The sequence below is a fragment of the Kryptolebias marmoratus genome, linkage group LG17 (genome assembly GCF_001649575.2).
Source record: "Kryptolebias marmoratus isolate JLee-2015 linkage group LG17, ASM164957v2, whole genome shotgun sequence".
Lineage (NCBI taxonomy): Eukaryota > Metazoa > Chordata > Actinopteri > Cyprinodontiformes > Rivulidae > Kryptolebias > Kryptolebias marmoratus.
In genome coordinates this window covers 14,915,250-14,928,648 of record NC_051446.1, presented here as the reverse complement: position 1 = coordinate 14,928,648, position 13,399 = coordinate 14,915,250, and the positions used below count along the sequence as shown (strand labels likewise).

At 40.5% G+C, this 13,399-nt stretch overlaps 1 protein-coding gene across 1 annotated transcript; it reads left to right on the top strand.

Moving 5' to 3' along the window:
- Nucleotides 1-2,319: 2,319 nt before the first annotated feature.
- On the top strand, nt 2,320-11,038 carry LOC108237133 (heparan sulfate glucosamine 3-O-sulfotransferase 2). Its single transcript, XM_017418356.3, has 2 exons — nt 2,320-3,067; nt 9,788-11,038. The coding sequence occupies exons 1-2, from the start codon at nt 2,580-2,582 to the stop codon at nt 10,404-10,406; spliced, it is 1,107 nt and encodes a 368-aa protein (XP_017273845.1). The 5' UTR covers nt 2,320-2,579; the 3' UTR covers nt 10,407-11,038.
- Nucleotides 11,039-13,399: the final 2,361 nt, after the last annotated feature.

Here is a 13,399-nt window from a genome sequence, read left to right as displayed (position 1 = left end):
TTTGATTTACCCGCCCTCTTCCAGAGGAAAAATCTCATTCAGTAGACGGATTGCCGAGCGGGTCCCTCTGACTGGCCTCTATAAATCATTCTTTAATCAGAGGCCTGCGAGATTGGGGCGCAGACACCCGCAGGAGCTCCGCCGTGACATCTCAACTCCTCCCCGTGTGTCTCGGCAGCACGAGCCTCCTCTGGCTTCCACCTTGGGCTTGTCTGTGTTTGTATCAGTCAACGGTAAGCTAAGAGGGATGACCACACACAGACGCCCCAACATTTCCTCCACTGAAAACAGACTTATGTCCTACAAGAGAAAAAAAAGAAAAAATAAGGTAACTCTTCTAATGTCCCTGAGCTCAGGAGACCACAGCAGCTTCATAAGACAACCAGGGATTGACTGTTATTATCTTATATAATACTAAAACACAGCTGAGTTAAAAAAAAAAAGTCAAATATCCCGTCAAAACAATAACAAAATTTGGATTTTTGATTTAATGATGTTTATAAATCCTGTTCAGTTTAGTAAATGAACTGCTACACAACAATAACGTGGCCAGGCTGTATCCAAAATGAGATTAAATGCCAAGGTTTTAAGCAAACATATAACACAATATGTAGCGCTCAAAGTACGTGTTGAGGATGACTCTCACCTACTACCACACACACACTAATACATTACCTTGGCGGCATTTGTTTTAAAATGAACAGAAATACAGCTGTTATATTCAATTATGAGCATCATTAAGAGGTTGGATTAAAATAGTTGCATTAAACTGTAGCTGTAATTTTATTATGAAGACCAAGGATTGTTTGGTTTTAATGATGAAATTATTACTTTGATAGTAGTTTAGGATTTGAATACAAACACCACACGCTGCTTGGATTAACTCACTTTGGTTTGGAGAACACCCGTTTGTCTGATCTCTGGTCAAAAACAAAACTTTAGGATATGAAATTTCAGCAAGATGGCTTGAAACAATTTCATCAGAAAAGAAAAGAAACTTGAGACTTCTTTTTGTTCTGCGCTTTCAAGAGGTGTCACAAATAGGCGTATTCCAAAGTAAAAATTCACTTGCAAACAAACACATTTCAATTTGTTCTCAAGAGAAGGGTAATGTAAGCGGCTGTGGAGCATCAGCATGAGAAGTCTGAGCAGTTTTTTATAAGACATTTTCATTTCTATCCCCTGCGACGAAGATGGAAGTTGATGAGGTTTTTGACAGTGTCTGTGTGTTATCTGTCTGTTAGTAAAATATCACATCAAACACTAGATGGATTGTAATAATAGTTGCATAAAGCAATCACTGGATATACATCTACAACTGATAAACTTATGGAGTGAACCCAATTCAAGATGGCCCCCAAAGTTAAGTGAATTTAGCTCAAAGCAAAACTGGCCCCAACTCAATAAATTGTACAGATATTGAGCTAAAATTTGGTGTGTTCGTCCCCAACACACACTCTGAGAACTCACTGGTTGTACAAGATCTGCTCCTCAAACTTTGTCATTGGAGTCAGCTCTGTCTGTCTGTTAGCAAAACATCTCATGAACCACTGGATGGATTTTAAGGAAACTTTCAGAAAGTAATCAATGGGTGCACCTCTATGGCTGATAGACCTGTGGAGTCAACCCAGTTCAAGATGGCCACCACAGCGAATCAACATTAATCAGCACGAAAAGTTCTATAACCCAGCCATTTCGTACATATTGAGGTAATTTTCGGTTGTGGTAGCAGCTGAGAGCCATCCCCATCACATCCGCTCACCAAACATTTCCAAGGTTTGACTAAAATGGCTCTCATCTCAAAAGATAATCTGAGTTTAAAAGTCTGACTTGACATGCGGCGGGCGATATGCATTCATCTGTCCATTGAGCCTTTCATTCCTTATTAAAGTTAATTATCTCCAAAAACCATGAAATTAAGCTTTCAGCTTGTCTCCAAATCTGCCCCCTCGGGTCACATCAGGACAGATGAGGCTTTAAACACAGGAGGGCCATCTCCGGCTCATGAATTTTACATGTCTCTGGGTGTGTTTCGTGTGTTTTCTCCCGTGTTGTTGCTGTAAATAATGTGGGGAAATCTCTCTTTATTTTCTTGTTGAAAGGAGGAAAAAAAAAACACCCACCTAACGCTGCGTTCAAGTGGCACCGAAACGCGCTAAACCTGCATTATGGATGAGCTCCAAGCAGCGGCTGCGCGACGCGCTCGCGGATGAAACGAAGCTAGACTTTAATGGGGCTCTGACGTCACCGCGATGGAAAAAAAAAAACGTTCTTCCCGCCGCTCAGCTGCTTCGGAGCTCCACAGTCCGCTCGCGGTGCCGGAGAGCGCGCGCCTGCATGCGCTCCAGCTCCGTGCGTAATGACCTGCGGAGACCTCCGGGAGCCGCTTTAAACGGGGATATGTGGATGTTTTTGCTTTATATCCTGCGCCATGAAGTGATGGAAAGGTTGACCCCCAAAAGGTTTCTGACACTTTTTTTTAAAATTTGGATTCACCCCAGCCTGAATTGAAACATCAGTTAAAGAAGACTGAAGCGTAAAATGAGTTAAAATCATGCGCTTTTCGTATAAATGGAGAAATGGCATGCGTGCTCCTCTTCAGTCGACTTCTCCCCTTCTCTCACCGGCTCAGAGGAACAACCTTCTGCCTCCTATCTCTTTTCCTCTCGTACTTGTGCTACTGTAGCATCTTTTCTGACGGCAGCGTCATGCCAAAGTCAGCTGATCCGACATCCGGCTGTCAGCGAGCGGACAGAGCCAAACGGCGCCCGCAGGACCCCGTCCCCTGCCTCCTGCCTCCGGGTGCGAGGAGGAGCGCGGCTCGGCCGAGAGCAGAGCGGAGGCGTCCCCCAGCTCCTCGCGCCGTCAGGAACGACACCCCTAGCCCGCCGATGAGCCACCTGAAGTTTGGCAATAAAAAGTTGCCGAACGCCATCATAGTTGGGGTGAAAAAGGGAGGAACGCGGGCTGTTCTGGAGTTCATCAGGATCCATCCGGACGTCCGAGCGGCGGGGACAGAAACTCACTTCTTTGATAGGAATTATGACAGAGGCTTGGAGTGGTACAGGTAATAAAAAGAAAAAAAAAGGAGCACCTCACTTTGTTCTGTTGTTTCAAGAATCCATGCTAAATCAGTTTTAAAGGATGATGAACTGATTGTTCATATCCTGCACGTGACCTAAATGATCAGGACTGAAAAGCAGTCAATATTGTGGCAATATTTTTTGCTATTTGACATAATCAGTGTTAGGACATGATGGTCAGGAGACCAGGGGCACTATCAGGGGGTGTTCAGAAGGGGTGATACCCCCCCCCCACACACACACACACACACACACTTTCACACATATACACATACATTTGCTGAAACTTGGTGTGCTAGTAGCTGAGACCGATCCCCCAGCACATACTCTAAGCACAAACAGAGCTTTGTTTAAAAACCCGGGCAAGGATTGCTAGTTTTAGTTGTCAAATATGAATTTCGGACGAACTTCACTGAGTTGAGTAGTGCTGTTCTTAATTAGTAATATCAACTATAAAGTAAGAAAGCAAAGTCCTTTACCTGGAGGAGATTCCTTAACTCCTATAATGCCGTATTTTTTCAAAAAGCAGGATAATAAAACTGCTGAAGTTCTGTTATAGTTTTTGGTTTTGGTGTGCCACCCTTTTAAAAACACGGGCAGTTTTGACTCATCTACTGAGCCAGCATGCATGTTCTCTACCTCGGCTGAGATTCAGACTTGGTGTGATGCAACAAACTTACTTCGCCAACACGTCCTTTGGATTATCAAGCAAATGAAATACCTGTGACCACACCGAGGCCTCAGCTGAACCAAACCGTACTGAATCAAAATCAAAAACAAAACAGGACCTTGTGAGTCAGAATTAAATCAGTTTGGGAATTCATCGATGCCCCCCAGTCCTCTCCTTGTCAATGACTCAGTAAATAAAACACAATTTATGAAGAACTGCTGGAGGGAGCTAGGGGAAAGAGAAAATTACATTTAAAAAAAAGTATATTAAAAGAATTACAGTCAAATCTATACACTGCATAAGAAGAAAGAAACAATAAAATACAATTAAAGACAAATAAATAGCCAAGAACTAATAAAATAAACTATTAAACAAATAAAGATAAGTTCACCTTTACAGGAATGTTGCAGTAAACAGAGATGCTGTTAGGCCTGATTTAACCAGTTTTCTGCACCTCTCAGGTTTTCAGGTAGTTGAGGAGCAGAGCAGCTGCCTCCCCTTGTTTAGTTCTGGTGCTGGGAACAATGTAAACCTGTCCCTGATGACCCGAGGGGTTCAGATGGTTCATACCTGACAAGTAACTATGAGCTGGATTTAGGCCCAAGGCCATTCAGTGCCACCATTTTAAAAATGTAACTACTTAGAAACAGTGAGCGAGTTCAGTGTTTTAAGGACTGGTGGAATATGTTCCATTTTCCTGGTTTTGGTCACAACTCTGGCAGCAGCCTTTTGAATGATGTGCAGCTGTCTGATTGACATGTTATTGACACCTGTCAAAATATAATCAATTTAAACTACTGAAAATAAAATCATGCACCCAATTTTCTGGGTCCTGTTTAAACAGGATTTCTTTTTATGCTTGTAATGTTTTTTTTTTTTAAATGATAGCAGGCTGATTTAGCAATACTTATGCGACTGTTAAAATTTAGGTCCGAGTCCATCACTTCACTGAGGTTTCCGACATGCTCTTTAATTTTTAGCTCCATTGTGTCTAGTTGAATGCTGATGTCAGACCCAAAACAAGGACTTTTGTCATTTGTGCTGGAGGAACCTCTGTTCACGGATATTATGGACACACTTACTCACTGACTGTAAGGGACAGAGATCATGCAGTGACTCAAATGTAGAGATGTGTGTCATCAGCGTAAGTATGCTAAAAGATGTTATTATACTCTATAATCCGAGCGAGGGAGAGCATGAAGACGCTGACTAAAAGTGAAGGCTGTACCCTTGCTGAAAGCTCCTCCACAGATCTGAGCAGAGACAATCCAGCAATAGTAATTGATGGCTTTTTGGTATTGAAAATGGAAAGGCAGCCACTCACATGTCACATCCAACAATCACACACATCTTCTCCGAGCTCATCTTGGTATTAGCATATCTTGGTTGGCAACAAGCACACATAGACAGGCAACTAAAGGCGTTTTTATAAAGCAGTGATGGATCTGTCCACAGCAATGTATCTATTCTGTATATGTATTATGATTACTTTGATCAACGTCCTCCAGATGTTTGTGCAGAAACTGGAGTTTAGTGGCTTGAAAATGCACCAGTAAAGACTGTCATCAACAACACAAAAAAACAACCCCAACAAACAACCTGATGCTTCAATTACTACTTAATTGGAGTACCGGGTTATAGAGATATTTAGGTTTAAACAAACACATTTATTAAAACATTTGGCGATTGACTACCTATATAACAAAACTGTAAGAACTGGTTTTAAAACACAACAAAAGTTGGCCTTATTGGCTTTATGTCCAAAGGATGCCTCGATGCTAATAAAACGGTTTTTGGACATATTAAGTTTGAACTTAGACAGTTATATTTTTCTGATCAGTCATTACCCTATTCAGCACTTCTTCATATGGAATGTTTTGTTTTTTTCATAACAGGACATTATACCAAATATTTCCTTGGAACAAAGTGGTGAGAGTAGACAAGCATATTTTTTATTCCCTTTTATAAAGTGGTAAAAAGAGATAAATTGAAGCTGCCAATCCAGCACGTTGTCATGTTCTGTCATTTCAAAGCCTAATGAGGGTACACTCCAAATTTATGGGTAGTTGGTTTGACCCCACAGACGACAACAATGGATAACTTTTAATCCAGCAAAATGAGTTTGTATTCCCAGCACACTAAAGCCACTAACCCCATGTGGCCTAAAGCTAATGCAGATAGCCTACAGCTTATTGTTGGGCAAGTAGTTTCCACAAGTTCCTCGCAAATTGATCGAGATGTAGGATTTTGACAGTGCTGTTAAACCCTCAAACACCAGCTGAGTCAGCGCTTTTGCACTTCCGTCCTTATGTTATTAGTTGCCAGAAAAGCTGTGTTGTCAGCCGAGGAGTGATATTGCCCTCTAAAGGCGTGTGCTCAGTTGGTTACTAGGACTTTATCATTTTATACTGCCAGCCTTTCAGTCACACTGCTGGCTTATCATCATCAGCCAGATCAGCTTCTCAGTCTTGGTCTCAACTTTGTCACTTTTACAGCACCATATATTGTTGTCTCTTTTCCCCTCGGAGCCTCAGTGTGTATTTAATCTTACGAGGTGGGTAGAAATTCTGGGTGAGTGATGGTCTCTTGACTCACTGGCTCAGCAACTTTTGAAATGAGCTTTATTATAATTAGCTTTAAAAAAAAAAACTGACTGCTGTTTACAGCTTCAGAACAGTGTCAGGACTCATTTTGATGTATTTTAAAAGCAACCTATCTGAATTTTTTTTATATTATTTTATTTTTAGCTCAGCTTTTAGGTTTTGCAGTGCAAACTTCACTGGGCTGAAATACTGCAAATAACATAAATGAGAAAATTAATTCAAAGAACTGAAGTATTGATAGCTTAAGGGCTAATACACCTCAGTTCATCCTTAAACAAAGTCCATTTCCATTTATCACCCGCCCTCCAAAGGCAAAAGAGCTATTTTATTTTTGCTTGTGTCTGTTCATGTTAGTTTGTCTGTCTGTTAGCAACATATCTCATGAACCACTTGATGGATAGTACTGAAACTCTCAGAAAGTAATTATTGGATATACATCTACAACTGATTTACTTTTGGAGTCAGCGCCATTCAAGATGGCTCCCACAGCTTAATGAACTTATCGAAAACAAAAATGGCAATAAATCAGTTCAAATTGTTGATACTGAGCTAAAATTTGGTACGGTAGTAGCTTAGAGTCAGCCCCAATATATAATCTGAGAGCTAACATATTGTGAAAGATCTTGCAATATAGCGTGAGATTTTGCATAACATCACAGACAAGGTTCAACCAAACTGGCTAGAACTCCGCCCCTTCACATTATAAGATGGTCTGACTTTAAAACTCTGGCATGAAAGGTGTTTGGCAATATGCATTTCTTCTAGGAATGCTAGGCCTTTAATTAGTTTCCCTATTTGACTCATTATCCCTCTATATATAAAACATAGACTTGTTTAATCTCCCTAATTGCAGATCTAAAGCAAGAATGTGTTTGTTTTGTTGATGGGAAAAATTTGCAACGTATGCAAGCTGTCAAACACACAACCAAACTCTCCCACACTTATCTACTTCCAAATACATATTATTTTAATGACTGGCTGTCATGTAGCCTGCAGGGTTTATGTGTATACAATAATTATAGACTGAAAGTATTTGTGCTAATTGGCACTCTTCAGGACATTTGACAGCTGAAGGCCTTTTATCTCAGCGATGCCTCTTAGAGACGCGAGCCCCTGCCTATTACTGTAGTTTGACTGTCAGCTGTCAGAGCTGCTGAAAGGTCAAACCAGGATCGCGTTTCAAGCTGAAACAGCTGCGTCATCGAGAAAGTCCGAGTTATCGTCAGGAACGGTCTGATTCTGAAACTCGGGGTGCGGTGAGCGCGTTTTGTTTTATGCCATATCTAAACAAGAGAAGAAAGAGTCCTGCGGGGAAGTTGCCAAGCATCAGATGGTGCTTTTGGCTGGCCATGTCTAAGCAGAGCGAAAAGGCTGCAGGACGGCCAGGTCCTCCTGGGGAGACCAGATACAAACAAGTTTCAAGAAAGCAAGCACAGAAATATACATTTAGCCTTTTATGTAAAAAAAAAAAAAAAAACTATTGTATTGTTCTAAAGGTCTTTTTTTCTGGCGGTTTTAATTAATTTCATAGCCATGACATTGTCCCCATCCCTCTCAGTTTTGCGAGGTAAACAAATGGGATTTGAGGATTTATGAAACTGTTTTTCATTGTGGTATTATCAGACCTGACCTGGGGCATTGAGTTGCCACAAAAGTAAAACCAGGATTTTATTATAACTTATGGTTAAATAAGAAAAAGGCCTAGGATTTCTTAAAGGAATGTATATCGTCCACCATCTTCCATGTGTCTTTTATGATTTTTAGCCTTTTCAGTGAAATCGTAAAAATAACATTTAGCATGATCGCACACAATATTCTGAGATCACCAAATATTAGCTTAATATGTATAAAATCGACTGTGAGTTGTAGCAGCCATCGTGAATTGGTTGACTCCATAGATGTGGTTCTAAAAGATATTTTGCTAACAGACAGTTTACTCCAACAGTTAATGCTGAAGTTTAGCTCAGTATCTGTAAAAATGACTGAGTTTCAGCCTTTTTTATACTTGATCAGCTGTGGTGGCCATCTTGAATTGGAGTTTCATCAAAGTGCGTCCACTGGTTAAAGATAAACACACGCATGCAGGCAATTACATTATCGCCCACATTTCAGCAGCTGCTGATAATAAGTGACCACTAAGGATGTGGAGACAGGTGCAAGCAAAATATATGAGCGGATGGTGCAAACTGGTGTTTTGTAGCACCCTGCAAACACTGTGAAGGAGTGACCTTTAACCTTAACTGTAATCTGTATTATCTACAGCAGTGGTTTACAAAGTTGGGTTTTGCACCCCTCTATGGATCGTCGAACACCAAGAGGGTGTATTGATAAGATCTAAAGAAATTAAATTAACTTTAAAATATTGCCAGTTGCAATATTTACCTTTAACTGCTATAAAATGATAAAAACAGTGGTCATACATGGATAAATATATAATGGTTGATGAGGCTCTTTGATAACAGTGTTTGTGTTCTTCAACCAGCACCAGTCAGGGTCATCAGTCTCCAGGTTGAAGGCAAAAATGCTTTTAAATAATGTGTTTAGAGTGTATGAAGATAGAGCAGAAACAAAACAACCCTATTATGTTCTTAAACTAGCTCTAAATTATAACATAGGCACTAAATTGTGGATCTATTAAGCCAACAGTTATGCAATAATGCAGGTCTATATGTCCAATGAAGCTTATTAAGCATGTTAATGTGACCTGCTGCAATCACAGTAGAATGTCAACAGTTAGGGTATTTAATGCAGCAACGTGATTGACAAGAACTAATTGCAGTTGTACTGATTATAATATAACAATCTGAAAACAAAAAGAGCACAAAACTCAAATAGTCTCCGGCTGAATTTTTCTTCCTTTTCAAAAAACATAAGAAAACAAAATGATTTCCTAAAAAAACAATTATTTTCACTGAGAAACTGGTTAACTTTTGAACAACAAAGAATTCATGAATCCACAAGCTTCTTGAACTTTTCAAGCCTCTTCTTTCAAATACCACAGTGTCCCAATTTGAAGACCCAGAAGTAACCTAACAAAGTTACTTTTTCCATCCATGTTCTGTTTGTATTCGTGGTGATTTATTACTCCTGAACAGTTCTGGGCTGATGAGCAGGAAAGTTGTCTACGACACGAGTCTCCAGTGACAACGCACCACTACGACTTTGCTTCATTTACATTGAAAAAGTGGGTTCAGGGCTTAACTGGAGCTCAGTTAGGGTGGTTTTATGCAATTCACTTGTGTAATCGTGGCCTAAATAAATCTTATATTCTTTTGACAGAGTGAATGCAAGGACGTAATGTCCTTTCTGTCTAAATATTCCAGCGTTTGTGGTAATTAAAAGTTAGAAATAACAGCCAGATAATCTGATTGTTGTTTATTGGAAACGTTTACTGGAAATCTTACTTAGTGTTTTTTATTTTGTTCATTCAGAGGTTTAATGCCAAGGACCCTTGAAAGCCAAATCACAATGGAGAAGACGCCGAGCTACTTTGTGACCAAAGAGACTCCACGCCGGATCTCTGCCATGGCCCAGGACACGAAACTCATCGTGGTGGTGCGTGACCCCGTCACCCGAGCAATATCAGACTACACTCAGACTTTGTCCAAAACCCCAGACTTGCCGAGCTTCCAGGATCTGGCCTTTGAAAATCAGAGCCTGGGCATCGTGGACATGTCCTGGAACGCCATTCGGATCGGCCTGTACGCCCTGCACCTGGAGAACTGGCTCCGCTACTTCCCTCTGGCTCAGATTCACTTCGTCAGCGGAGAGCGTCTCATCACGGACCCGGCGGGGGAGCTGGCTCGGGTGCAGGACTTCCTCGGGTTAAAGCGCATCGTCACCGACAAACACTTTTATTTCAACCGCACCAAGGGCTTCCCTTGCCTTAAAAAGCCGGAGAGCAGCGGCTCGCCTCGCTGCCTGGGCAAGTCGAAGGGCAGGACTCACGTGCAGATAGACAGAGACGCTATTGAGCAACTGCGAGACTTCTACAGACCTTATAATGTCAAGTTCTACGAAATGGTGGGGCATGACTTTAAATGGGAGTAAGTTCAAGACATATTTTTACACGGCGCAGGAAGGATATATGCGTTCTACAGAGAAATGGCTCACCTGAAGAAGGACAACTAACAATTAGTAGTCTCCAGTTTGACTAAAACACCAAATGCAGTTCTATTCTTTTATATAAGTCTAATCAACAGAAGCATTGCACTTGTAATCATAATTTACCAGCATCAGCATCGTGTTTGTTGCTAGAAACAATGTCATTTTTGGGATGACATTATTTTGGTTGGTATAGCTGTAGATGATTGCTGACTTTCTCATAAAATGAATGGGATTCCAGGGAATGGGATTAGTTCCTTCCAAAGTCTGTGTAGCCGACTTTAGGAGAAAATAATCAAGGCACGGTTTGAAAGCAAGACCTTGAAAAATGTCAGAGAAGTCTTCAGGGAGAGAAGAAGCATTAAGCTGCAGTACTATAGGTGGAAGTCTAAAATGTAGGGCCATACAACCACCGAAAATTAATCATTGTCCAGTTTTTACACAGTTTCTCACTGCAGCATGACTCTACTCAGTTTGCTGTAACATCTATGTTTTGTTGACCAAAAGCGTTTATATTTTTGTTACAAAAAGGTATTTAATCACTGCAGTGTTTGTTCGTGAATTTCATTAAATGAAACAGAAGCACAAGCCAAAATTTTCGTTTTTCATCCTTTCCCTTCTAAAGCATCGACCTTGTTAATGCACCTTACTTTTGTTTCATATTTAGAACCACGCACCAAAAACCGAAAAGAAATCCCATCAGCGAGACATCTGAGCCTCTAAGAAAATGGTTTCTTGCTTTCTTATACATCTCTTTTGCACAGCCTCTCGTTCGGATCACTATTCTTAGAGGATTTATTGCATTCTGTAAGGTTTGTTGCATGCTTAGGGGCTGATGATGACTGCATGAGTGGGTGTAGGTGTGAGGAATTTCAATCACTCTTCAAAGACAAAGCAAGGAGCACCGAGAAGTGGTGGGTTATCAAACAGGTTCTGGGACGCCGTGTCACAATGTTGCAGAGAAAAGTTTGTTTTTGGTGGCGTTTCATGAATACTAAAGCCAGCCTTTCTGTGCTTCCTGCAGACGAGTAGCTTTTGGTTCAAGCGCGAAGATGAAGATGTGTCTGCTGTCTGGTTAGGCACTTAAATCTTAAATCTATTTTATTCATATTTTGTTGCCAAGGAGACTGATGTTTCGTATAATCTTTTAAGGTGGTCTTGATTGATAGTTTTTTCAGGCTTCCTGGAGTTCTTTCAATGATTTTCTTCAGAATTTGGCTGATATTTTTACTCATTTTCAGTCCTGTACTTGAACATTTTCAGAGAAATGCTCTGCCGTTTTAAGCCATTTATTTCAGACTTATGAATCATTCAGGCATAAAATAGTGTTTTAGCACCAACAAAGTGATTAACACAGAGCTGAAAACGCTGAAGGAAAACACATCTCTCATATGCTGTGTCAGGTCTTTGTTGACTTTTCTTTTATTTCTTAAAGATGTGACTTTTAGATACTTTTCAAACATTGTTGCTTTTGGTCGTGACTCTTCTTCTTTTATCCTCCACTTGTCCAGTGTTCTTATTTTTTAGGCACAAACTGCACTGTATGCTGTCACGGTCAGGTACAAGAACTGGCCTGAAAAGGAGTGAAAATACAGCCAAAGTCCAAAGAAAAACTTTAAAACTTTCCAAAAACCCAAAGCACTATCGATCAAAGCAAATTTGCAAGTAAGCCTGGCTGCTTGGAAGTGAAATGTGTTTTTTTTTAAATCTGGGTGATTTATACCTTTTGCACAGCATTTGCATATAGCTTCATTGTGCAAATAAAATACAATAGGTGCTAAGTTACAAAGCAACACAATAGCAGTTCTTTTGTCTCAGACACTTGGCTCCTGAACTTGTCTGCAGCGTTTTAGGCTTTTCTCCAGCTGCTTTTAATAAATACACCCCAGACTATTTTCTCAGGAAGGCTATTAAAGAGATAATAGACATAATAAAATGTCATACATAGATTAAAATTATTAAGATCCTGCAAGTTTACAAACTCGGTTTCTTGGTGTGTTATAGTTAAGAAGCTCTACACAGGGTTTAATCACTGGTAAGATGACCATACAAAAAAGGCTAGTATTTCCCATAAAAACAGTACTTCATGGTTCCAAAAACAACTGTTATATCCAATTTGAAGCAATTTCTGTGTATTACATAGAAGGCAGACAGAGAAGAAGGCAGAAATTTTCTAAAGATGCTGTTTCGTTTTTTTTCAGGGTCCTTCTCCCTGTCCACAAGGCTAAAAAAAAAAAAAAGAGGGTGAAAACTAACACTTTGGACAGACTGGCTTTTCATAACAGTCAAACCTTAAACAGGAGGCTGCAGACAAGAAGAGGTTAATGTCTTATAGCCATATCAAACTGAATGTTTAAAATCTGAGAATGTGTTTTTTTAACTAATAATTCTCATTAAAAACACTTTCACTGTTTTCTTCCTCTGAAGCCAGGAGCTTTAATCTGTATGAAAACCATCTCTTCTGAAGACTTCTTGATTTCTTGCATCTGCCAGCGTAGGCTTTGAAGATTTCCTGGTGTCTGACGTGAGAAATCCAGAAAGTTAAACTTGCTCTTATCTTTTCTATCTTTAGACTTTTTATTCTCATTTTTTCCCCCCCAGTCTTCTGCAAAAGTTCACAGTCGATGCATTGTTAAAAGAAAAAAGGGAGAAAAAAAAAATCATGAAAGATGCTCCTGTGTCTGTGACCCTCTCTCAACCCAGACGTCTTGCATTCTATCTTCTCCATCTCCCCTCAGAGCTTCTCCTTGCCCTCACCTCGTCCCAACATTCATTAAACTCACAGGACCTCCAGGTGGAGGAATGCAGGCTGTGTGGCTGCACCACCTCCTCTGGCCTTCTTGTCATCATCCTCGCCCGCAGCTCATTTCTGCCCCACACACAGGTGAGCTTCTATCCAGTCGTCACCAAGAGCGGCAGCCACCCCCCCCCCCCCCCCC